This window comes from Haliotis asinina, chromosome 2 (genome assembly GCF_037392515.1).
Source record: "Haliotis asinina isolate JCU_RB_2024 chromosome 2, JCU_Hal_asi_v2, whole genome shotgun sequence".
NCBI classification, from domain to species: domain Eukaryota; kingdom Metazoa; phylum Mollusca; class Gastropoda; order Lepetellida; family Haliotidae; genus Haliotis; species Haliotis asinina.
The window spans coordinates 66,522,944-66,547,265 of record NC_090281.1 but is presented as its reverse complement, the minus strand read 5'-3'; the positions used below and the strand labels follow the sequence as shown (position 1 = coordinate 66,547,265).

Sequence of the window (24,322 nt, the reverse complement as noted above, 5' to 3'; positions counted from 1 at the left end):
ATAGTTGTTTGTACTATGAGGGAATAAGTACGGATAGATTGCCAGTCTAAGGCATGTCTTCATTATCAGTCAGTGTTGTAAAATTTGAAAAATCAATTTATTTTAACAAAACATGAAGAGCTAGCTCTAATAAATACAATATCAACTTTTTTATGACTATTATAATAATCTGATTATTGTGAAGGCAAGCTGTATGAAGACACAACAGTAAAATGTAAACCTTTGTTGCTTCAACACTGCCATTCAACACAAGTGCCATTTATTATACTGTAGACTGAAATTTATAATCAATATCACCATATGTATTTTTTTAGTTATGCAATAAAAGACAGAATTTGGAAAGTGCCCATGAATATGTACTTATCCCAGTAGTGCTGCTTCTTCTGTCTGAAATATTATATTTAATAAATGAATATCTTAATATCATTTGCTCTTATTAAAAATTAAGAAAAAAGCAAAACATTTTAACCTAAGCCCAAAATTCAGGATAATTAAAATGCAGTAGAAAGTTGCAGGGTTTTATGCATTATTTGTCCATACTGTGATTTTATATTTCACGCATCACAAACCTTTAGAGACATAAACAAGTAGATGTTAGTTATGCCCATGTGTATTTTAAATTGCATGACTACAAGTAGGTGATGACTGACTTAATTCGTCCGTTACTGTTATCTTACAATTACGTGACCGTTGTTTCTCACTTCTCTCTCTACCTGCTAAATATTTGTGTTGTTAAAAATCTCAATCCCATCTTGTATGACCCGATGAAATTTACTCCACGCCGCAGTGAGTGACATAAATGCAGCCACATCAAGCGTAATACTAAAGCGATTTGAGTACATATAAATGACAATACACCGCAGTGACTGCTATTTCTCGATACATTCTAGCAATATAAGCAGTCATGACTATCCCAAGTGTTTCATAGAAGATCGAAGTAAATATTTCAGGACATAACACTTGCTAGATCATCGTAAAAGGGAAAAGATATACTGTCCATGCACCAACGTGAACGTTCCAGGTGAAGGTGAAGGCAATACTGGTTAACTATCTCTAAGTGTAATAGTAACACATATGGCTCACATCGCGCATACGACATGCGCTATCAGTTTAAGGTTGGACCGTCCGGATCAGAGCACCTAGCGGATAAGTAACGGGAAGATAAATTGAATAAGATCGCCCATTGAATCAACGGAGATTTGTGTTAAAGAAAACTAGATTAAATTCAAAATGCTACACTTTTATTGACACGTTATGTTACCTTAATTTCAGTTTTATTACGGGGCCCGCTTCCACAGAGCAATCTTAGTTACAATAAATCTTAGGCCCCTACAATCAACTTTACCATCACCATACAATTGCCGTAATCTACCTGCACAAAGACGATCTTAAGACAGCATGGATTTAAAATCGCAGTCGTAACTAAGATCGAACTCTTCAACCATTACACAATGTCATTTAGAAAGTGGTCAAATGCAGCATATGCCATATTTGGGATTTCACTTTCTTAGTAAAGTACAAATTCTGGTACTTATTTGAGTTGAGTCAGATCCGGAATTCGAACCCGCATCCTCAAAGTCAGGCACCTAATTGCCCGCACACGAAGTCAGCCGCCTAGCCTGCTCAGCCCGTTTGAGAGTCGCGGTGGCTGAGCGAACTAGGTAACTGACTTTGAATTAGGTGCTTGACTCTGAGGGTGCGGGTTCGAATCCCGGATGGGACTCTGCTCAAAAAAGTAATCGCATGCAGACACCTTTCGTTACTACCCTTTCCTTGAGTATCACAAAGGTATGATCCGACTGCAGTCAAATTTGTCGGCGACTTGCGGAAATGGATCAGAGAAGAAGCCACACCTGTTCAGGCGATCTACAATGCCGAAGTTGATCTCCAGGCTCCAGACGACGTCCCACATCTGCCTTCCTTCCCCAGTTTGAAGAGTTCCCTCTACCGACATCGTCGGACAACAATCCATGTACTGCCACAGACCAGAGCTGATGCCCACTTAGAAGGACAGTTTACCACAGCCAGAGATGGCAGAAGGTTTCTTCTCTGTGAGGATGGCCAGGAGGACAAGATCATCATCTTTCCGACTGATGAGCAGATGAGATGTCTGGCCGAAGCTGACACACTCTACATGGACGGTACATTTTCCTGCTGTCCTCATCTCTGGAATCAACTCTACACCGTACATGCCCGCATTGGATACTCTATGTACCCGCTTGTCTTCGCCCTGCTGCCCAACCGACAACAAACAACATACACCAGGATGTTCACCCTACTGAAGACAGAGGTCCAGCAGATGTTCAACCGACCCCACGCTCCAGCTACCGTACAGACCAGACGTCAAGGGGTGTTTCGTCCACTACACACAGGCCATCTGGTGGAAAGCCCAGGACCTCGGCTTAGCTGTCCCGTACAAGGAAGATCCCCAAGTACAGAGCTGGATTCGAAGAGCGGCTGGACTTCCCCTACTTCCTCTTCCTGATGTGCAAGATGCCTGGTTGGAGACGATGGACGCAACACCTGAAGTAGCACGGCCCCAGGAGTTTAAGGACTGCATGGTGACAACATGGATTGACGACGACGCCCATTTCCCACTACGCCTTTGAAACCATCACCAAACAGTTGGCCCAAGGACAAACAACAATCTTGATGGATTCCATGCCCGTATCAACAGATGTCTACTTCATCAGCATCCCAACCTGTATAGATTTGTGGACCTGATACAAGGCATTCAGAAGTCAGAAGGCGCTAAGCTGGAGCACATTAACTTTGGTGCTGCTCCCCAACCAAGGAAGAAAGTGTACAGAGAATCCGAGGGGAGATTCCTTCGTCTGAAAGAAAAGCTGACAAGAGACCAGAAGACATCCATTGAATTCCTGGATGCTGTAGGACATCTCTTGAAACTTGACTAAAACTGTGAAGGTGATTATGACTGATATGTAAATAGTGATTGTAAAGTGAATAGTGCTATAATTATTGGATACAATACTCCGTTACTGAATGACACAATGTATATGTAAATAGTAAATAGTGCTATACTTTTGTTAAATAATAAAGTGGGTACTTACATTTCTTAACAAGATATGTAATTAACTTTTGAAGTTGGTGCTTACATTACTTGTAAAGATTGTGACGTAAAATGATCAAATCACCATATTTTACATTTGATAATCTGATATGTAAATAATAAAAGAGCAAAGGTTTTTAAAACTTTCCTGGGAGTTACTAAGTTTTTATTGTTGTGGTCTGTTCCATTTTACTGAAAGGTAAACAGGTAACTAATGCTTGACTAACCAACCATGACTAATCTGATAATTACTCGTCTGACAGTCGACGCGCCTGACATTTGGGAGTCCATGGCTATTGAAGCCGAAGCCTAAGATCGTTATCTTAAGGATTTACAATAATTATAGCTCTAAGACCGTTTTGTGCAAGTGGAGGGGCGGTGGGGTAGCCTACTGGTTAAAGCGTTCGCTCGTCACGCCGGAGACCCGGGTTCGATTCCCCACATGTGTACAATGTGTGAAGTCCATTTTCTGGTGTCCCCCACCATGATATTGCTGGAATATAGGTAAAAGCGGCGTAAAACTAAACTCACTCACTCTCTTGTGCAAGTGGGCCCAGGGCGGTAGCATACACGATGACAGAACTGTATCACTCACCCTGATCAAGCCTTATCACCTCAATTCTGCTCCTTGCTCCCGCAGAAAACATGACAAACATAGCTGAAGACCAAATAATGTCACACTACATTTGACCTGGTTTTACTGTGTGTGGTTGAGGAGCAGAAATGAAGTGAAAAGGCTTTGTCATTGTGTTTACTACTATGGGGTAATACCGTATGACTGGTTACTGTAAGTAATTCTCCTCGCCAAAATCCAATGCCTGGGTCGTTCTTAAGATAATACACGTAGAGTTCGCCTTAATTCATATCTATACGATCAACGCTGGACGTTTTAATGGTCCAAACTAGGTCGGTTTCGTGCTGCTTATATATAGCACTTGTCTTTCAAATCAAATTCAGGATATATATGTGGGGTTTTAGTGGCTGTTGCCATCCTGAGCCCAGACGAGCCGAACAGAGGCTAAACACTTTTTTTATTCAGGCTATGTTGAGAATACGGAAAAGAGTTATCTTCACCTGTGATGCATTGTGTCTTTATAACATGGTATATAGGTGGATGCAACATCAGTCTGTGAGGTGTAATTTGCTTTTGACATCCCAGTGTAAGTTACGGCGAACACGGACATAAAAAGTATGATGAGAGTATAGGCCAATGAAAAACGGCTTCACTTTGACCAGTGTGTTTGCCTTAAATGCGTGAGGTTTACTTACCATAAAGGCCACGTTAGGTGTAGAATAATGTTATATCTACATGATCATGTAGCCTGGGGTGGAGTCATCCCACAGATGACATCAGTCAGCCTACTGACGGGGTTAACCTCTTTGGTCATGAGGACAAGGCGTCCGAGTTCGGATCAGCAGGTTCATCGTTCGAATCACGGGACTCGGAAATCTTGTGGCCGCTACAAACAGATATGGTGAAATATTAGCAACGTTCCTTCTAGTGTTTCCTTTTACCCGATCGGGTGGAGATGGAAACATGAAAATGAAAATGAATATTATTCCTTTTCATGCGCTAATAGTATTTGTATTTAAGTGCTGTGACAATGGGTAAAAATAGATGGCGGACTAAAACTTGACCCTTTGACCAACAGATCCGGCATACCCCAAATATGAGCTTTATCATGATGTTTCTTTGCACCGTGCAGGGTTTTCTGCTTGCTCCAGTGGGAAAAGTCACATTGTGTTGGAAGTGGAAATCCTTGATTTGTGGCGTGCGCCATCTTGGATTTTTTGGGAAGATTGGTAAAAAAAGTAGGGCACACACCAAATTATGTTTTATCATGATATTCCCCAGCACTTGCTTTTGTGATCAACTTTACAAAACTGGAACTACGTCTCTGCACTCTTTGTGTTAATAGCATAATTACTACACCTTGGCGTTGGATGAGTGGCCGTTTTAACACTCCATCAGGGAGCAACTAATTCAGGGCTGGATTTTGTGTCAGTGTTTTCTTCTTTCCTTCGGTTACTCCGTCCGTCCGAAACATAGCTAATCCTTTAGAATATAGCCAGTTATACCGTTACACAACATGTGTAAAAGCAAAGTCATGAAACAGAATTAGATCATATCCGGATTGAATGACATGGGGATGTATCTTACGGTTTACTGATGGTGCCGCTATGTGTAAATTGTATTCTAAATATGGCAGTTTGGGTGCACAGTGTCGTATGCAATAACGTAGTGAATAGTTTCTTTGAAATAACAACAGGCAAAAGAAAATTAAATTGTCTGTTTTATTAATGATGTTATATCCGCACTGAATGGTTATGTAAGTAAAATAATTCCAAGCTTGTTTGGGTTGGTTTTTTTCCCTTTTATTTTGTTGTTGTTGTCTTATGTTTGTTTGTTTGTTTGTTTGTTTGTTTGTTTGTTTGTTTGTTTGTTTGTTTGTTTGTTTGTTTGTTTGTTTGTTGTTGTGTTTTTGGGGGGTGGGGGTGGGGGTGGGTGGGTTTTTTTTGTTGCTTTTGTTTTTTGTTGTTTATTTTGTTTTGTTTTGTTGGTGGTGGTGGTGGTTTTGTATTTTGTTTTTTGTTGTTTTTTCGGTGTGTGTGTGTTTGTTGTTGTTGTTGTTGTTGTTGTTGTTGTTGTTGTTGTTGTTGTTGTTTTAACCAATCGGCTACCCAATCTGCAAACTGCGCTCGGTGGCCAAGCAGCTGAGGTACGTGATAAATATGATGCCTGAGATGAAAATGTCATGGTATGAGATGCCTTTGTTCTATTCTTGTACGTTTTTTTCTGACAACTCAGGCTTGTCTAAGACGAGGCTACGTGATGTGGGTATAATGGTCAGGCAAACTGCCTTGGCACATTGTCTGACATCATCCCAATGTTTGCAGGTATATATGGATGCTGTCCCAATAATATGATTGTCTGGCCCAAACTCAGTTATTCACAGATTTCTCTCATGTAGCTCGAAAACTGCATAGTTCGACAAGAAAAAACATGGAAAAAAGAACGTTATTTGGAAGCCATATATAAGGGTATATGTGTAATAGGCGTAGTCAAGATATGGAAACGTAATATTGACCCACGGCTTTCAATTTCTACCCGTAATTTCGAAATATATGTACCCAAATGAAAATCATAAATTGCGTCGAATGTATTTTTAAGGGGTTGCTTTGTAGCAGCAGGTCGTAGAAAATCTTGAAATTCAAGTAAGATCCTCACAAGGTAAACAATGCATAAAAAACATACTGCTTAATGAATGTACATTTTTACATGAAATTCAATTCATGGTAACTTTGAAATTTGATGACGCCGCAGCATCTGCGTCACTCAAAAAGCAAATCAAGTAGAAAATGAAAGTGTTTCACTCATTTCTCCATTAACAGTTTCTAAAACAGTGTTAGAAGTCAACTTACTACTTCTTGCCCCTCTGCTCCTCTGCAGCCAAACTCATTACAGTCACAAACTCTTGGGATGGACTCCATTTCCTAACATTCTCCTGAACGATGCTTGAAAATCATATTTGCTCATTTCACTCTTTCACAGCTACATACGAAATACAGTGTGTTTTTGCACTCCATCAGCATGTTATGTTTACATTAACTTACCACATCAAAACAATCACAAGAAAATGGCCCTATCACGCTTTTAGAAAAATGACAGTCTAAGTAAACTTAGTCTCAGTACTTTTCGTTACACTCCACTACTGAGTCTCAGTCGTGGAGTATAACGAAAAGTAATAATACTAAGTTTACTTAGACTGAGGAAAATGACAGGGAAACAAAAAGGCTATAGTCAGAGAGGAAATATATGTAGCAAAGCAAATATATCTCTTGGTTTTCACATTTAGATGTGACTTATTCTTGTCAGTAGGTTGAAAGCAATCAGAAATTTCATTTTGACAATTCACAATAGTCTTTTTATTTCACCCAAAGTACTGAAACATAGAACAGTTTTACTAGTTATTATGATTAACATTATTGCATAGGTACTAGTCCTAGAAGCTGCTGATTTTACCCAGGGATAATCTACAACAATCTGTATATAGTCTCCTTGTTTTACCACACTGATATCTTCCTCTACAGGTCAAATTTGTCGACAGTGATTTACTGCACACCACGTATGCATACGTGTATTTATTTGTATTGCAAATTAATACTACGTGCAGTAATTGCAAAAAGCTGTTGAAATGTCGTCAGAGGCAACTAACGGGATCGGGTGGTCAGGCTAGCTGACTTGGTTGACACATGTCATCGGTTCCCAATTACGCAGATCGATGCTCATGTTGTTGATCACTGGATTGTCTGGTTCAGACTTGATTATTTACAGACCGCCACCATATAGCTGAGGGTGGTGTAAACCTAAACTCACATCGTTTGCGCATGCCGATAGCTGTAGCAGTGACCCGCGTGATAATTAAGTATTACCTAATCGTATTTTATAAGAATTATTATCATTGTTGATAATTTTGAATTCACTGTCTATACAAGCAAACGCGTCACAAATGTCTGAACAACATACAAGTAGAGGAAAATATTCCCACAATTTACAATAAGGGTTTTTTTTATTTCATTTCTTTTTTTCTGTTTAGAAAAATACATATGGAATAAGAGATGAATGGCAGGTTTTAAAAGTATTTTTAATTATTTTTCAACAAATAATTTAAATAATGAACAACTAGAGACAGTGAATATATATAGCTTCTCGATCATATAGACAATGAAGAAAACATATGTCCAAGAAAGTCCACGCTAGTCTAGAAAATGTGATAGGTCCAGATTTCCACAGCTTTTTCATCAAAACTGATGTAGTACACATTCAACTCCACCCCAAGTCAACCCAGCCCACCCCAACCCGAAACCCCCTAGCCATAAATTACGAACGGTCCCTAACACTGTTATCAAGCATGTGATATCAAACTCGATTATTTCTATGTAAATCGGCAACAACGAATTTTCATTGTACATATTGATATTGATTATAACAGAGACCCATTATAATAGAGGAGTGGAAAGTTGTCGTTCTGTTTTAGCTCTGTTTTTAAATTCAGAATATGTGAGCCGACAATCATATATTTTCATGAGTCAACATTCGGTTTGTCCCGGAATGACACGAGTAGTTACGAATGCCCCTCGTATGATTCCGGGACAAGCCGATTGATCTGCCCGGCAACAAGCACTTGTCATTTGTTTACAATGAATGGTGGAAACTAATGGTAACTAGGCTAGATCGTGTGAACTTTGTTCGTCGGCCTTGTTTGTCCCCGACTGCTCACAGCATTTCGATTGGATTATCGACGTCAAAGTCTTCTAGCATAAGAAAATACCGGCCTTTGTAAAGATGTAAATGAAACTGTCAATTTGAAAGATTTACTCTCGGCTGCTGGGTGCTTTGGGCACTGCTTCCTCGACTTAGTCTGCGAGACACGTGACCCATTTACATCCAAAAATGGAGACCGAAGTAAATGGTGACAACCCCTATTTGAGGAGTGCATACTCTCAAAGTAAGTGTTATAAATGTTATTGTGATGCATCATTTGGTTTATTTACGAAATGACTATTAAAGTTTGAAGAGCTTTCCATTTCAAGGCATCTGTCATTTCGTCGAATACTGTTAACACGATCAGAATGGGAAGATCTAATTTTCCTTCATTGAGCAAGCTCTGTATGTATTGGTAAACAAAACAATGCTTAAATACCTCTTAGTCCCAATATATAAATCAGGTACAGCAACAGGAGGTCAAAGCTCAGGGATAATTACACGGGAAAATACCAGACTTGTCAGTTTTATGTGGACAGAATGATGGGATTATGTATTATTTGGGATATGTTAAAAACATTATATTGCAGTATATTGGGAATGAAAGTGTTGTCACACTGACTGTACATCGATCCAGTTTCAACACACAAAGGACCCAAAATCGAAATGTTTGCTGACAGTCAAAATGTGCAGTTATATTATGGCTGTTGCAACTCACTTGCTTATTTGATGAATCAGACCATGTATATGACTTTGATTTGTTATTCATGATCACAAGAGTGGAATTTATCATTCAAAACTGTGTTCCACAGGAGATATCAAGATGTTTATATAAGATCTAATTATATGTTAAGGAGATATTATTTTGATAGTAGATTTTGTACAGTGCCCTGACAATGCTATGATGTCATGAACTTGATGATGTCACAACGCTGTGACATCGCTGCACTGCAAGTAGATGGACAGAACCTTATTCAGAGATGTACATATTTCATTGAAAAGTAATGTAGAGTGATTTTTTATAATAAATAGAATCTCACCATCATGTCATGTCAAATACATCAACTCGCGTGTGATTCGCTATGTAACCAATCCTGGGGATATTATCAAAGACATTTCATTTAAGTACCACACAGGTATTACTTTATTTATTTCACAGAATATGATGAATAATACGTCACCTGCTCATTTATTATTGTATTCGTTACTCAATATACGTGATGTGTATTAGTTGTTTTCTGATTAAACGGTGATTGATTGGTAGAAAATGCAGTCAAGGAATCGATCGTAATATGTGTGATCAATCATGACTGGTGGTTTAGAATTGATCTTCAGTGGTCAGGCTCGCTTACATGTCAACATGCTCATGCTGGTGATCACTCAGTTATTTACAGACCACTCCCATACAGCTGGAATATTGCTGAGTGCGGCACAAAACTAAACTCACTCACTCTCGAGCACTTAAACCAGTTTCACTGCAATAGGGAAACTGGCAATGAAGAAAATGGTGGTGAAAAGTCATTGTAAGAAAAGTTGTAGTATGAAAACCACTTGGGTTTAAACAGTGTGTGAAAAAAGAATCCCAGCCAGACTTCTGAGCCCTGGTAACTTAAAAATGTTACCAGCTCAATATTGATTTAATCAGACCAGACCAGACAATCCAAACAAAATGACTCATTTTTTAGTTACAATGAATGATCTAATGAACCACAGGACTCCTAGCATTGATAAGTATTACCGTTTTAGTGATAATATATTTAAGTGGAGTGCTTTGAGCTTGCGATATGGTAGTTAGTGTTCAAACAGTAATTGTCAAGTCAATATATTTAACACTGTTTGAAAAATATATTTTAAGATATGGTGCACTTACTATGATGTATAGATAAATTTTATCTAAAATGTTTACCAGATAATCAGGCTGGCTAGCATTAAATTTAGACCACTGACAGAAATGTAGCCCACCTCAGTCAGTCAGACAGGCCATATGTCATATGCTGATTGAAAGCACTTTATAGGGTATGTTGGGTATTTGAAATTTCATCAATTAAACTGAATCTTCATATTTCAAAGTCCATTTCAGTCAAGTTTCAGAAAACATCAGAGCTATAATAACAAATTTATGGTATTTTTAGTAGGGCTGGGATGATACACTATGTCACGATGCAAAACGTAAAGCAACATTTTACCTGTAATATCCTACATATCACGATATATACACCTTGAAAGAATGACATGGTAATAAGACTTACAATGATTCATTTCAAGGTATGTGTGCATAACAATAACACTTTTGTAATAAACAAGTAGTTTTTTCACACTTGCATATTTTCTTCAGCGTAAGTACTTTAACATGTTTAAGATAATACTGTTTTGAAAAAGAGTTGTGTGTCCTTTTTTGTATTGGTACACCAGTTGATGATAGGCTGTATCAAACTTATGTGTATCGTGATGTATCGTGCATCGGTGAATCATCCCAGCCCTAATATTTAGCTATTATTCTAGACACAGAACATCACCACTATTATGGGAGTGCCCCTGCAGTGTTGTGAGCTACTGTCGTATGCAGTTTATGAAGAAAATGTGAACAGATAAATTGTAATGGGCAGAGGAAAAAAGTCCTTGATTTATTTAAGATAAGCCGTCCTAGTCATAAATTACTGTAATCATATTTTATCCTTCATGTAATGTAATAAGTAGCTTCAAATTTGATCATAATGATTAATAGTGTAGTAGGTCGTAGTTGTGGCCATATGATCAGCCTCGGCTGTCAGTTATAATTCTGTCAAAATTACTCCTATGTGTCTCACTACACCCAAGTCTGAGGCAACAGAGCATAATTAGGCAGGATTTCATCGTAAAATTAATAGAATTACAGAGCTCCAGATAAGATTTATCATGTGTTGGTACAGTACCCTCTGTAGTTTTTTGGAGAGGATATTATACATGTTGTGTGGATGTTTCATTTTCCGTTACCCACTGCTTTCAAATATGTGGGTATTTCGGTGATATTATTCACCTAAGTATATGTCGTTGAGTAAGTTTACTAAACAGGTATGAACATAACTAAATCAAAACCAACTTAAATATAATGGAAATGATTTCATAAAAAAGTCGCTTATCCTGTGTTAACAGTACAATACTAGTCCTAAACAACTGTGAGTACAGCTTTATAGCAATCAATGTCTTTTTCATTATGCTAGCAATTTTTATTTCAGTTTTTATTAATGTATTCTGTCTGTGTTGCAGACAGAACTATGAATCTGTCAGTATTCTAGTAAAATGTAACATCAATTATTTTAAACAATTATAAAAGAAAATTAAAGAAGAGGATTAAGATGAATTTTTCATTTTGTGAATGAATCTTTCAAAAGTTTCTTTAGTTTTTTAAATATTTGCTTAGTAATGTATCCTTGTTTTTCATGCACATACATGAATAAGCAATATAAGACGTCTTTTATCATGACTTATGTGAAACTATTTGGCCTATATTTTTCCACCAGGATGTATGAAGGTTGAGTGTTATTTACATGTATAACGTTACTGTGAAGGACAAAATGAAGACATTGTTTCAACAGTTTTACATTTTTGCTGTCAAACTTATTCTGATGCCTAGTTATCGATAGATATTGATGCGCTACGTCATTAGTTTTTTGCACGTTTCATTTGTCTCCTGTTTTATGAGCAACAACACATGTATTCACATTGTCTTTTTGTCTTTGGGGCGATTGGAGCTCTCGCGTAGGCTATATGTCTGCAAACCAGTAATTGTTTGCAATGTCAAAATACATATGTACATTCAAATCAGGTTTATAGATGAGGAATTTTTGTCATGCTATTGTATGAGAGAGTTACCTACAACACAAGATGGTTATATAAACAGCAGCATTAGAGAAGAGTGTATTTGAGGGTATGCAGGTGCAGTGATTTCCAATTTTTTCATCCAGTGGATTCTTGTAAACATTTGTACTTCAGCTGAAATTTAGACATCAAAATTGAAAAGAAGCATAGTCTAAAATGTTATATTTCATGTTATGTTTCCCCACACTTTTCAACTGTGAGGTGCCCACAAATCGATTTATGAGAAAAACCTAAGCACTTTGTAAAGGTGATTCCATTTCATATTGTTGTTGTGGTCCTTTGTTGCTATGGCAGATAGTATCAGTTATCAAACTCAAATTTCAATCAAGAATTCTTTTGTTTTTAGCAAGGAGTGACTGAGTTTAGTTTTATGCTGCACTCAGCAATATTTCAGCTATATGGCGGCAGTCTGTAAATAGTCGAGTCTGGACCACACCATCCAGTGATCAATAGGATGAACATCGATCTGTGAAAGTGGGAACCAATGACATGTGTCAGCCAAGCCAGTGAGCCAAGCATAGTCAGCTTTTATGGCAAGCATTGGTTGCTGAAGGCCTATCTGACCCTGGATCTTCACGGATCTTTCAGCAAAGAACCCAAAAGGTGTTTATGACGGTGAATACATTACATACATTACATTTATCTTAACTTACATCTATCTTATTGTAGTACACTCCACTGCCAACAGCAACACATTCAGTACTTCGTGGTAGTTACCTTTGTGATCAGGAACAAGATTAAATGATGCACAGAAATAACCAATGTTTTGCAAATGGAAATCAGTGGAAGGGAGATAACTCTAAATCTGTTTTTCTTTTGTCGTGCGCGAAATATAGTGATGGCTATGACAACATTTGACTCTCTTTCCAATGAATAAATTTCAACAAAACGTTCAAGTGTAGTCCCTGCAAATATTAAGAAGGGGAATTATATTGCGAGGACTTTACTAAGACAATACCTGTGGGAACATAAACAAGCATCAAGGGTACCTCAACCCATGCCCGCCTTGTGACCAGTGAACAGCTTATAATATTCAGCATAACAATGACAAGATCATCAACCCTAGCCACAGCAAACAACTACGACATCAAAAACTTTAGCTGTGAAAATACTGAGGTGAATGGCAATTATTGTGTTCACCTAATAGTTTATTACAAATTACTTTATGTACACATTCATATTGAATTCAGGTTGTTCTTTGATAACAATATGCTTTCTGAGTTTTTCTTGTTGATATAGTTGATCTTGCAGGAACACACTGGAAGATGGAAATATACGGTAAATGAACTCCCATCAGTAACTGCTGTGTACTGATTGGCTATCAAATCACAACATTCTGACATGACCCAAAATATTTTGAATATGAACCATAAAACTGAAGTCAGCACTTAGTGTAAGTCCACAGAGCATGAAATCTGGTGTGTACATACCTCCATTTAAAAACATAGTGAAGTCAGTTATTATAAATCAATACATCTTTGAGGCCTGGTTCCAGCCAGCTCAGAAGGGGATTGTGCAACACAATGAGACTAAACTCATAACTGGAACTTCTAAAGGGGGATAAGTTATAGTCTGTATCAAGATGTGTACCACAAGGATGCATGTGACTGGCTTCACTAATAATAGCCTGTGACTTCTTTGACTTAAGCAATAATATAAGATGGAAACGAATTCACTGTATGACATTATATTCATAACATCTTTAATAACAGGATACCGCATTCACTGAAAGTCTTTTTCATGAATGAACATATAAATATCATTTTCTAACATATTTCAATGGACTATTTAGCTACATTATACATTTCAATCATGATCTCTCAATCTAAATGGACAATATATCAGTGATATCCGTAATAACAACACATTGCATTCACTGTATGCCTTTTTTATTTGCAGGAAACATACAAATATCATTTTCCAACATATTTCAATGGGCAGTTTACCAATATTTACCCAAATAGCACTATTTTATATTCAGCATTTCAATCAACACTTTTTAATCTAAATGGACAAGATATTTTGTAAGATTGGTAATAACTAGGTATCAGCACCACTTGAATGTCTCATGTTGTCACTCATGGCAAATACAGTGATCGTGTCCTTGATGCCATTTTCATGAGAAGGAAGTTCTCCCCAGATGTGGTCTACTGGCAGGTTTATGTCTTCATGTCTGTTCAACCTGAGATCCCTGCATTGCGAAAGAAAAGACTGAATGTCTTGTACATGATAGTCTGAGAGTGAGGATTGGCTAATGTTCCAAAGTTGATTTGGAAATCATTTTTGTGTTTCAAGCAGAAACCATATAATAGAGGGTCTATTATATGGTCTCTGGTTTAAGGTTGCTGAGCAACCATGTGTATGCTGCTTACATTGCAAATAGATTGTATCTCTTAAGTATTCTTTTTGGTGCATTGAAAACCAGCATGAACTAATTTTTGACCACCATTAGATGTTTGAAAGAGCTGTATCTGAACATTGATTCAGATGTCAATCGTTTTCATCGCCCCATTGATTGCTTTTAATCAAAGTTGTATAATAAATTGAGTAATTATTCACAAATTCACCAAACTGATTAATTTCAATGACAGTAATCTCATAAATTCGCATCAATGACTCTCATTAAACACAGCTCAATCATCAGGTGAACACAGTTATAGGACTTTGAGCTGCACCTTTAATTAATGAACACATATTTCAACAATATATGTGTTCCACCAGCCCGGGTAATGCCCACCAAAGTATTTTGAGGTATCAGTGAATGTCCGGTCCTTAGACATACCTTCAAAACCTGCTTATTGAGTCAGTAGCATTTAAAAAATGGTAGACACCAATATGCAAATTAGTAAACTAGAGGCATTTTAGGAGTTGCTGAGCTAGATGTGAAGGAACAAATTTTTATGGATGATCAACTTCTTTATTTTTCACAACATTTTGGTATGGATTCTTTTACTTGCTTGAAAATGGTATAAGAATCCATACTGAAATGTCGCCATTGTGAAAAATAAAGAAGTTGAACATCCATAAAAGTTGTTCCTTCACCTTTATGCAAATGAGTGACAGCAAAACTATTGTTCACTGAGAAAACAATAGTCTATTCTGTGCAAGATTAAAGGTGCTATTTATGTGACAATTCTAACCTTCTGTCCATTACATACTGTCTTAAGGCCACAGGCAGACTTTTCATTAGCAAAACTTTAAGAAAGAAATCAATTTCAGTCATTCCCTCGTGACTGAGTGAGTTAATATTTATCATCACTTTGTTATTATTTCAGCCTTATCTTGACAAGAACGATTAATAAGAAATAAAAACCTGTTGAAGAAGAACAGTAAAACTGTCAGTGTGTCACAGTGTAGTAAAACTAGCATGTCATCATATATAGAACGATATTTTAAGAGGGAACAATGCAATATAAAAACAGGCTATAGATTGCCAACAACTGAAGGTAGATAACCGTACTAGAGACTCATTCTATTGTGAAGCACTTACGATACTTAAAAACCTGAACGTATGGATTTAAGGATGGTCATGTACTTGCTAGTCACATTGTCATTGGATCAAGAACTAGTTCATCAGGTTTTCCAGGGACTCTGCTGGATCTTACTGGATCTCTGGATCTGCTGGTGTAACAGTTCATTAACATACTCTTCAAAAACAGAAAAGCTAATGTGAATTTTAAATGTATGCTTCGTGTAGCATATAAGTAATCAACAGATAGTGATAAATTGTCCAAACCTGGCACAAGTCTATGTCACTGATCATGGTACACATCAAACTATCAAATGGCAGTGTGAAGGTCATCTGCTCTCAATGTGTTGTATAGCCCCCTTGAGAGTCGAGAACTGCTTGGCAATCACTACCATTCCTGAAATCAATCAAATTACAAATTGTAGCCTGGGGAATGTTCACTTTTTATTTCTGCAGTTCATGTGTCAACTGTTTGGGTTCAGATCTAGAGCCTTTGACGGCCTTGGCAGTACTTGGATGTTGTTGTTGTCAGTATTGCCATGCATGTAAGGATGTGCATTGTCATGTAGGAAAATGGCTTAAACCCTATGTAAAGGAGAAAGGCAGCACTGGCATGGTCTTACTCCAGTATTCACAAATGTATAAAATGGACGAGGAAAAATGGACGTATTGCCCCTAAAGGTTGCACTTGAATATTCATGATGTAAGTACTCCTTAAGAAATATAAAGTTCATGTTGAAAATGTCATTATTACATCTTACAGCTTGTCTCGGATGGCCAGGAGAGTTGGTATTTAAGGTAACAATGTCAGACCACAACATTCAAAGTGTTGTTTTTTCCAACACCTGATTTTATAATAAAGTATTTCTTTATGTTTAATTTTTGATGAGTTAAACTATCATCAAATTCAGTGTGGGTTCAAATCCTAGATGGAACTTGACCAAACAAAGTACTAGAATCTGTACTTTCTTGACAGAATGTAATTGCAAATATGACACGTTACACTTCACCAGTTTACAAACGGCATGGTGTATTCATTGAAATATTTTGAGAAATCAGAAGTTAACATTTTCATAAGTGTTGTGATCAATCTGTGTCTCAGCTATCATCATAATTATATGGTGCTGGGTTTTTTCCTTGGAATCAATCTTTTTCAGGATGTGTTAATGTTAGACTTTGATATTTCACAGAATTGATACACATACATTTTTAGTGAAGAGCATACACTGTTGTACATGTTTAATAAATGCTAACCCCTGTAATAAATGTATGACATATGAATTTATGTTGAGCACACATAATACAGTTGAAATATTGGTAACTTAAAGTATTTGTATGCATGTACAATAGCCTTTCAAGATTATATGTGAAAAGCTTTAGACCTTCAACTGAGGCTAAGCAGCGCTAAGAGAGGTGTTTGTAAGTGAAATGTTGTCATTGAGAATGCTGAGACCTTGGCATATTGTCTGATGTTATGTGACCCAAACCGTGTGGCAGTACTTAGATTTAGATCGTTGAGAAGTGTTTTCCCTCTACCTAGCTACACTTAACAACAGACAAGAGTGAATGAATGCATGCTACATAATCATATCTCACCTAGGCTGTGCTCCCTAGGAACCTTAGCCCTACATTGATTTATGATGAGGTCTGTTGTTACAATCACACTTTCTTCATGTTGAACTTGTGTCGAAGTGTGGGCTTGCGTTTACAACTCTAACATACATCTGTTGCTAGAGTGACTGGATCTTGTAGCTCTTCTCAGACGGAAATTCCCAACCTAGGATGCAACTTAAAGCTTAGTGTTGGCTTCATGTTATCAAAATAAAACTACATTTTACTGAAGAATTTAACATCATATATTCCCATACCATGCGTTTACGTCCCTGGATAAAACAAAGTACAATTTTTATATTTAGCTCACCTAACCATCAGTTCTCAGTCATTCATAAAAATACAGTACTCAGATTTGCTTTAAGGGGGTGGGGTACCCTCGTGGTTCGCCTGTCATGCCAAAGACCCAGGTTTGATTCCCCACATGGGTACAATGTGTAAAGCCGATTTCTGGTGTTCCCTGCTGTGATATTGCCGAAAGCGGGCATAAAACAAAGTCACTCACTCACACAATCACTTTCGGTGATAATCCTCTATGTAGTCCAAATTTGTTTTGTCTAAATGGCACTAGCTCTTGTAGCGGAACGAAAGAGATTGCAAGATTGCTGCAAAACCTCCTGGTTCACATCAGAAGATAAACACCACCAGTTTGGACAGTAATTTTGTCATCCAAATCTTCCTGCCTATCAGTTCAGACAACTTTCTGATTTTAAGAAAGAAATCACATTCTTGTTGTTAGATGTCATTGTTATCTGCTCCTAAATCACCATGACTTTACTGACTAGTTTGCTGATACACTGATAATACTTGGCATCACCTATGTACTGAAGAACTTCTCTACCTCTCCTCTATCTGTCATTGTTGCTGTGGCTCCTGGTCAGTTAGTGAGTGAGTCAGTGTAGTTTTACACCACTTTTAGCAATATTCCAGATGCCAGAAATGGGCATCACATATTGTACAAATGTGGGGAAGTGAATATGAGTCTTTGACGAGACAACCGAACGCTTAAACCACTAGACTACCCCTCTGCTCCAGGTGCAATAGCCAACCGAGGAACTGACCACTAGGCTCCAGTTGTTAGTATCGACTTGGCTTGTGTCTGTTACTTTAGTCTAGACTGACACTTGTGAACTCGAGGACAGTCTTCGACACTTGTGAACTCGAAGACAATCTTTGACACTTGTGAACTCGAAGACAGTCTTTGACACTTGTGAACTCTAGGACAATCTTTGACACTTGTGAACTCGAAGACAGTCTTTGACACTTGTGAACTCTTGGACAATCTTTGACACTTGTGAACTCGAAGAAGACAATCTTTAGTTGTTTGTGGTTGCCTCTCCAGTGGACAACCCGTGAAGATCCATGGTAGAATTGATCTTCAGTAACCCATGCTTGTCGTAGGAGGTGACTAATGAGATTGCTGACTTGGTTAACACATGTCATCGGTTCACAGTTGGGTACATCAATGCCCATGCTCTTGACCACTGATTGTCTGGCCCAGGCTCGATTATTTACAGACTGCCACCATATAGCTGGAATATTGCTGAGTAAAATGGTTTGCAGTGATATTAGCAGAAGCACAGTATTTGCCAGTTCAGTTTGGCAAACCGTAATGCAGTCCAAAAATTCTGTTTTTACTGTTTTTGTAATGTCATATCATAAGCCTTTTCTAAAATGTCCAAAAAATCAAATCATTTTGTCAAAATCTATGCATTTCTTTGCCTGATTCGTTTTCAGATGCTTTCAGATGTTTTCTATAATAGTGAATGATAAATAGTGGAACATCGTAATATGACAGCTTTGTCATAATGATACACCATCAGCTGATTACTTCCGTAATGTTTGCTGTGATGCAACACACAATATTATTGCACAGGTAAATACTGCAGTCAAAACATGTATGTCGTCATAAAACATGTAATAACATGATCTGCCTACATTTAATTTTAACTGAATAAATTCAGTCCCATTTCCATAATAAAAGCTGTTAGCAGTAACTTCAAAGAAAACTTGTTAAGTGGCATCATCTCCTACTATATTTCTACAGATTCTCCTCACTATGTTCATGACTGTCACCTTTCAAAGCCTGCCGTGATAGCACCAAATTCACATTATATTCTCTGCAATCAAGAACTGATTACCGCCTCGTCATCCTTGTATCCCAAGAGTTATTGACTTATTGAAGTCTTATTTTAGAATCAACTGCCAACATTTTGTTTTTTAACAAACAAAGTGGTACGTACCTTCGGAAGTCATCAGTGACTTGTCAAACTGTCTCCTATGAATAATGTATCCAGCATGGTAACCCAAAATGCTTAGCCTATGTTTATGCTCCTAGAAAACATGCATTATGCTATTGTGATAGCAAAATAAGTTATCTCTGTTATAAAAAATGCTTGAGATAACAGTTTTTCTTGAAATGGATTTTGTTTTTTGTTTTTGTTATTTTTTTAGATGTCATATTTTTGGTTCATTTTTAACTGAATCACCAATAGATTGGAGCAAAATGTGTAGCTGATAGCTTTTTCTGACATAGTTGAAAAACAGGTAGCATAACAAGATGACAACGATGACAATTGAGTTATCATATCTAGTGATGTTTGAATGCAAGTTTCATATACACACACATGTGTCTATTTCGTTGACAAAGTTCATTTTTTCACCAAAGGTGACATAGCATAGTTTTTGACTGGATATAGTACATGAAATAGCAGTTCATGGCCATGGACTTTGCCTTTGTTCATGTTATACATAACGCGGATGTCATCCACGGACCCCTAGGTTTGTGCTATGGCGATCGATTACTGTAATTATGGGTATGGATCTGGTGGGCTTCTTATCACAGTTCTTATGTCTTATGTTTGTTTGTTTGTTTGTTTGTTTGTTGTAGCTACCATTCAGGGCTGGGACAGGTTCAGATTTTCTACCTGGATACCTCAACCTGGATTCACAACATGTTAATTCCTGACATCAAATTTGTCAGAAATGGAAAGTTATTATTGAGCTCTGAGGCTAAAGTTTCGTGTTTTTCAATATCTTTATCATGTATTATATTCAAAACTGGTGACTGCGAGTAATGTCTATATCTTCAAAGACTATATAACCTTTAATCAAGAAAGAAAAACATTAGATTGTTTAATCTGTTGGTCACATGATCACAATGGGTCTGGGTAAATGTTATGGATCCCTGGGTCCAACTTATGGCAGCCCCACTACCATAATACAAAGATCTCAGCTCGTCTCATTGCAAGCTGTGTGAGAACATTAAAAACAATTAAAAAGAGAAGGCAGCCTTCCCGAGCCAAAACATATTTGTTTCAGAAAGGAGACTTACATTTCAAAGTAAACTTTGAAGGATATTTCGAATGACTATGAAAGCTGAATAAAAGAAAATTGTGGAATGTGCCAAGATTGTGTAGCTGTAAGGTGGATAGTATCTGTTATTGTTTAACCGACTGAAACAAAAGATAGACTGTGATCTAGAGCAATGACTATGATCAGTCACACAGACTGTGTCTTGTGTCATGCGTCATCAACAGAGTCACATGCGATAAAATCTAATTTGTGTATTGTTGTTAGTTTAAACATGAACATTTCTGGGACTTACTGTTGATTTCACTGCACTAAATGTTGATGTGAAGTTAGTGACTTTTAGTCGTACCTGGCTACTTGTTATATTGTCACACAAGTGTGAGCTCCTTCGTTCCAGTGATGCTTATATTCTTCTATCTATTCTTCTATCTTAAAATGACAATTTTGTTAATTCAAAATACCAAAGATTATGGTTATATTTTCCCCATGTTATCAAACAATGTAAGGTTTGGCTCTTGGTGTCAGTTTTCTGCATTATCATATTTCATATACCGAACCAAACTAACGGCCTTGTACCACCATATGTACTCTACTGTGGTAGGAGCATACTGTTTCATCCTTAATAATATTATTGACTCCAATCAATCATAGTTCAATCTATAACTAAATAGTAAACTGTAAAATGAGACGCTCATCATAATCAAAATGTCAGACCAACTCTATCAGGTGTTTGCTGAATTCAAGCCCTGAAAAGAATGTTGTTTAACAAACTATCATTAACATATTGACACAGTTCACTACTTGTTACGAGGGTCAAGGAGGGACAGCCAGGTGTGCAAGAAAGGAGGGAGACGGCACAGCAAAGGCTAATGAACTGATAATTATGTCGGCACTTGTGCATGTGCTTCTCAAACACCTGGCTGTTCCTTGAAAAATATTTTAATGATAGTTTGTTAAACAACTTTTGTTATTTTTAGGACATAAATTCTTAAACAAAACCTCGCAGAGTTGGGCTGATATTTTGAGTAAGATCAGTATTTTATTGAATATTTAATGTTTGTTAGTTTTCGGAGTATTTAATGTTTATTAGTTTTTGAGTTCATCAATCCACTTTTCATCCAAACGCACTGTAGTAAAAAACGTAGTTGCACTGTTTGTTCTTGATGGATGATGGAAAATGTGTAATGCAATGAATAAAGTCACTTTAAGAGATGAAAATAGAAAATATGATGTTCATTCAGACCATGGTTGCCCTGAATCAGTCACCTGGACCCTGTTTCATAAAGCTCTCATAAGTCTGAATTTCATAAGTTCTCTTGTTGCAATTTTACCACCTATCTTACAGTATATGAAGTACAAATGCTAGAGGAAAAGTCACAAGATCTTAGGAGATCTTTGTGAAATGGGGCTGTAGAGACATCCTGAACTGTTTTTCTTAACAGTTGACAGCTGTTTGCTTATCTGTGTTTCAGATGCACGATTTGATATCCCATCCAACAACTTTGCTAAGATTAGGCCCTCTGAAGAGTTGCCAGAGATTGATTTCAACACAGACCTCAATGCAAGAGATCACATGCCTGCATGGGAGCTGGATGTCAGACCACTCACATCCTCGAAAAAGTGGCTGAAAAGCTATGGTTTGAAAAAGAACCGATTGACATTGGATCACATACTGCCAGCAATTGGATTTCAGCTGAATGATGGTACGTATGGCCTCTGTGAGTCATGTGTGTAAGAACGTTCTTGTGGTTATCTTCCTTGTGAGGCAGAGGGGTAGAATTGGTCTTCAGCAACCCATGCTTGCCACAAAAAGCGACTATGCTTGTTGTAAGAGATGATTAACGTGATCAGGTGGTTAGGTTCCTTTGACTTGGTTGACATGTCATCGGTTCCCAATTGTGCAGATCATTGCTCATGTTGTTGATTGCTGGACTGTCTGGCCCAGGATTGATTATTTACAGACCACCATCATATAGCTTGAATATTGGTGAATGCAGCGTCAAACAAAACTCACTCACTCACCCTGACCAATATTTATGCCACTGACATTGTCAGAAAATATTGCTCATATCTTATAAGGCATTCCAAGATTGCTGAAGCAATGTACACAGCCCAAATGCCTTCCTCCATAGTGTCAAGCTGTTAACAAGTACAAGAGTCTCCTCATGTTCTAGCTTTATGCCATGCAAATGAAACTGGAGCTCTGGCTACTAGTTCAGCATCACAAACTTTAATTTCCATATAACAAGATGTTGCTATATTTTTCTGAAAGACAAACATCCAGACTACAGTGCACATATTCTCATGAAACTATAAACTTTCCCCCTTCTTGGAAATGATGGGAGCCGAGAGAGTGGCACTTAGGGTAGGCTGTTTACAGGTAAAATACCACCAGTGGCGTTTTTCCAAATTTCCTCAAATCACCCTGCAGTGAATGGGCACCCATTTGAATAAGACTGTAGACTTTCTAACACCTCAAAGACAACTTGTGGTACTCTACTTTTGTAAAGTTTTTGAAAGGCATTTAGAAGTTGGACGAACATGAATACATGACACATTTTAGGGATAACAACTTCTTTTTTATTCTTTACAGAATATTCGTGATTGGTATCTGAACTGACTGTCTAAATATGCTGACTCGCCAGTATATTATGATTAATTGCCACCTTTAAACAAACATTGTGGATGTCATACATATGACTTTAGATAAGTCATAGATAGTATCACTGAAATACCCACATATTTGAAAGCAGTGGGTAATGGAAAATGAAACACTCATTCAACATTCATAATACCAACTCCAAAGAAATACCGTGGATTCAGTACCCACATGAGCTAAATCTTATCTAGAGCTCTGATTCTTTTCAAATTTTGTCCTCTAGAGTTTGATGGCAGTATCACAATGAAGAAACCTATCAGTTCCCAGTATGGCTGTGGAATATTTTCCAGACTTACAAAACCTGATGGGAAGACATTCAATGTAAGTATGTTACGAGTTAAGTCATAAGTAACACCAGCTTGTGAAACGGAATGTGTTGCATTGTTGTAAAGTTTTGAATTGTTCAGGTAGAAACAACAGTCAGTGTCCCTAAGTCAGCCAATTGTTGACCGATTCCTTGTTTCAGCTGCCATGGATTTGTTACTTAATCATGATTTTGTGAAACACCAAGCAAACCATTAGGTCTTGTTGGTATCTTCCCATTGTGACTACTTCCTGTTGGACTACTCCCAGTTTGACTACTCTCAGTTTGACTACTCATGAACATAAACATATATATAACAGAGCACCCCTACACTTAATAATGTACTGTACCTGTATAGCTGATTACTCCCAGTTTGTGTCTACTCTTTGAAACAAACCTGTAAGGAAGACTCCCAGGACCTGCCCATTATGAATAGAAGCCAACTGAATCAGGGATCTTGTGATCATTCATTGTATGTTTTGATATTTGGAGATAACTCCTCTGCTTGTATAAAAACTTTGTAAACTGATAGTGCAGATTGTTTGTTTGAAAATTAGACATAATCCCTCACATTTCTCCATGCTAAGATAATCTGTTTACTCTGATTAGAAGTTAAAATGCTTTAACTGTCACATATGTCAACAAGTATGTAAGACCCACAGAGATTTTGTGATAGTTATGGCAGGTGTTCAGATGGAAAGTTAGATGTATCTCAGAGAGGAGCCCGACACGTGCTGCATGGATTTCAGTGCAAGCTTAACAAGTCGGGTAAT

The 24,322-nt window shown here is 37.5% G+C and overlaps 2 protein-coding genes across 2 annotated transcripts in view; both read left to right on the top strand.

Annotated features, from left to right (window-relative positions):
- The first annotated feature begins 624 nt into the window (after positions 1-624).
- Positions 625-2,915, top strand: LOC137271973 (uncharacterized). Its single transcript, XM_067804350.1, has 3 exons — positions 625-634; positions 1,806-2,329; positions 2,694-2,915. Exons 1-3 carry the CDS (start codon positions 625-627, stop codon positions 2,913-2,915), a joined length of 756 nt encoding a protein of 251 aa, XP_067660451.1.
- Positions 2,916-8,223: 5,308 nt separating this feature from the next.
- Positions 8,224-24,322, top strand: part of LOC137271972 (von Willebrand factor A domain-containing protein 3B-like) — a 96,164-nt gene continuing 80,065 nt past the window's right edge. The window contains exons 1-3 of the mRNA XM_067804349.1: positions 8,224-8,580; positions 22,059-22,289; positions 23,469-23,566. Coding sequence (XP_067660450.1) covers positions 8,526-8,580; positions 22,059-22,289; positions 23,469-23,566 — 384 coding nt within the window. The 5' untranslated portion in view covers positions 8,224-8,525. The remainder of the gene's footprint in view (positions 8,581-22,058; positions 22,290-23,468; positions 23,567-24,322) is intronic.

What these genes read in the sequence shown, in the direction of transcription:
- LOC137271973 (XM_067804350.1), top strand. An exon ending in GACCCCACGCTCCAGCTACC is followed by an intron (nt 2,330 to 2,693) that starts GTACAGACCAGA and finishes CTACTTCATCAG; the next exon opens with CATCCCAACCTGTATAGATT.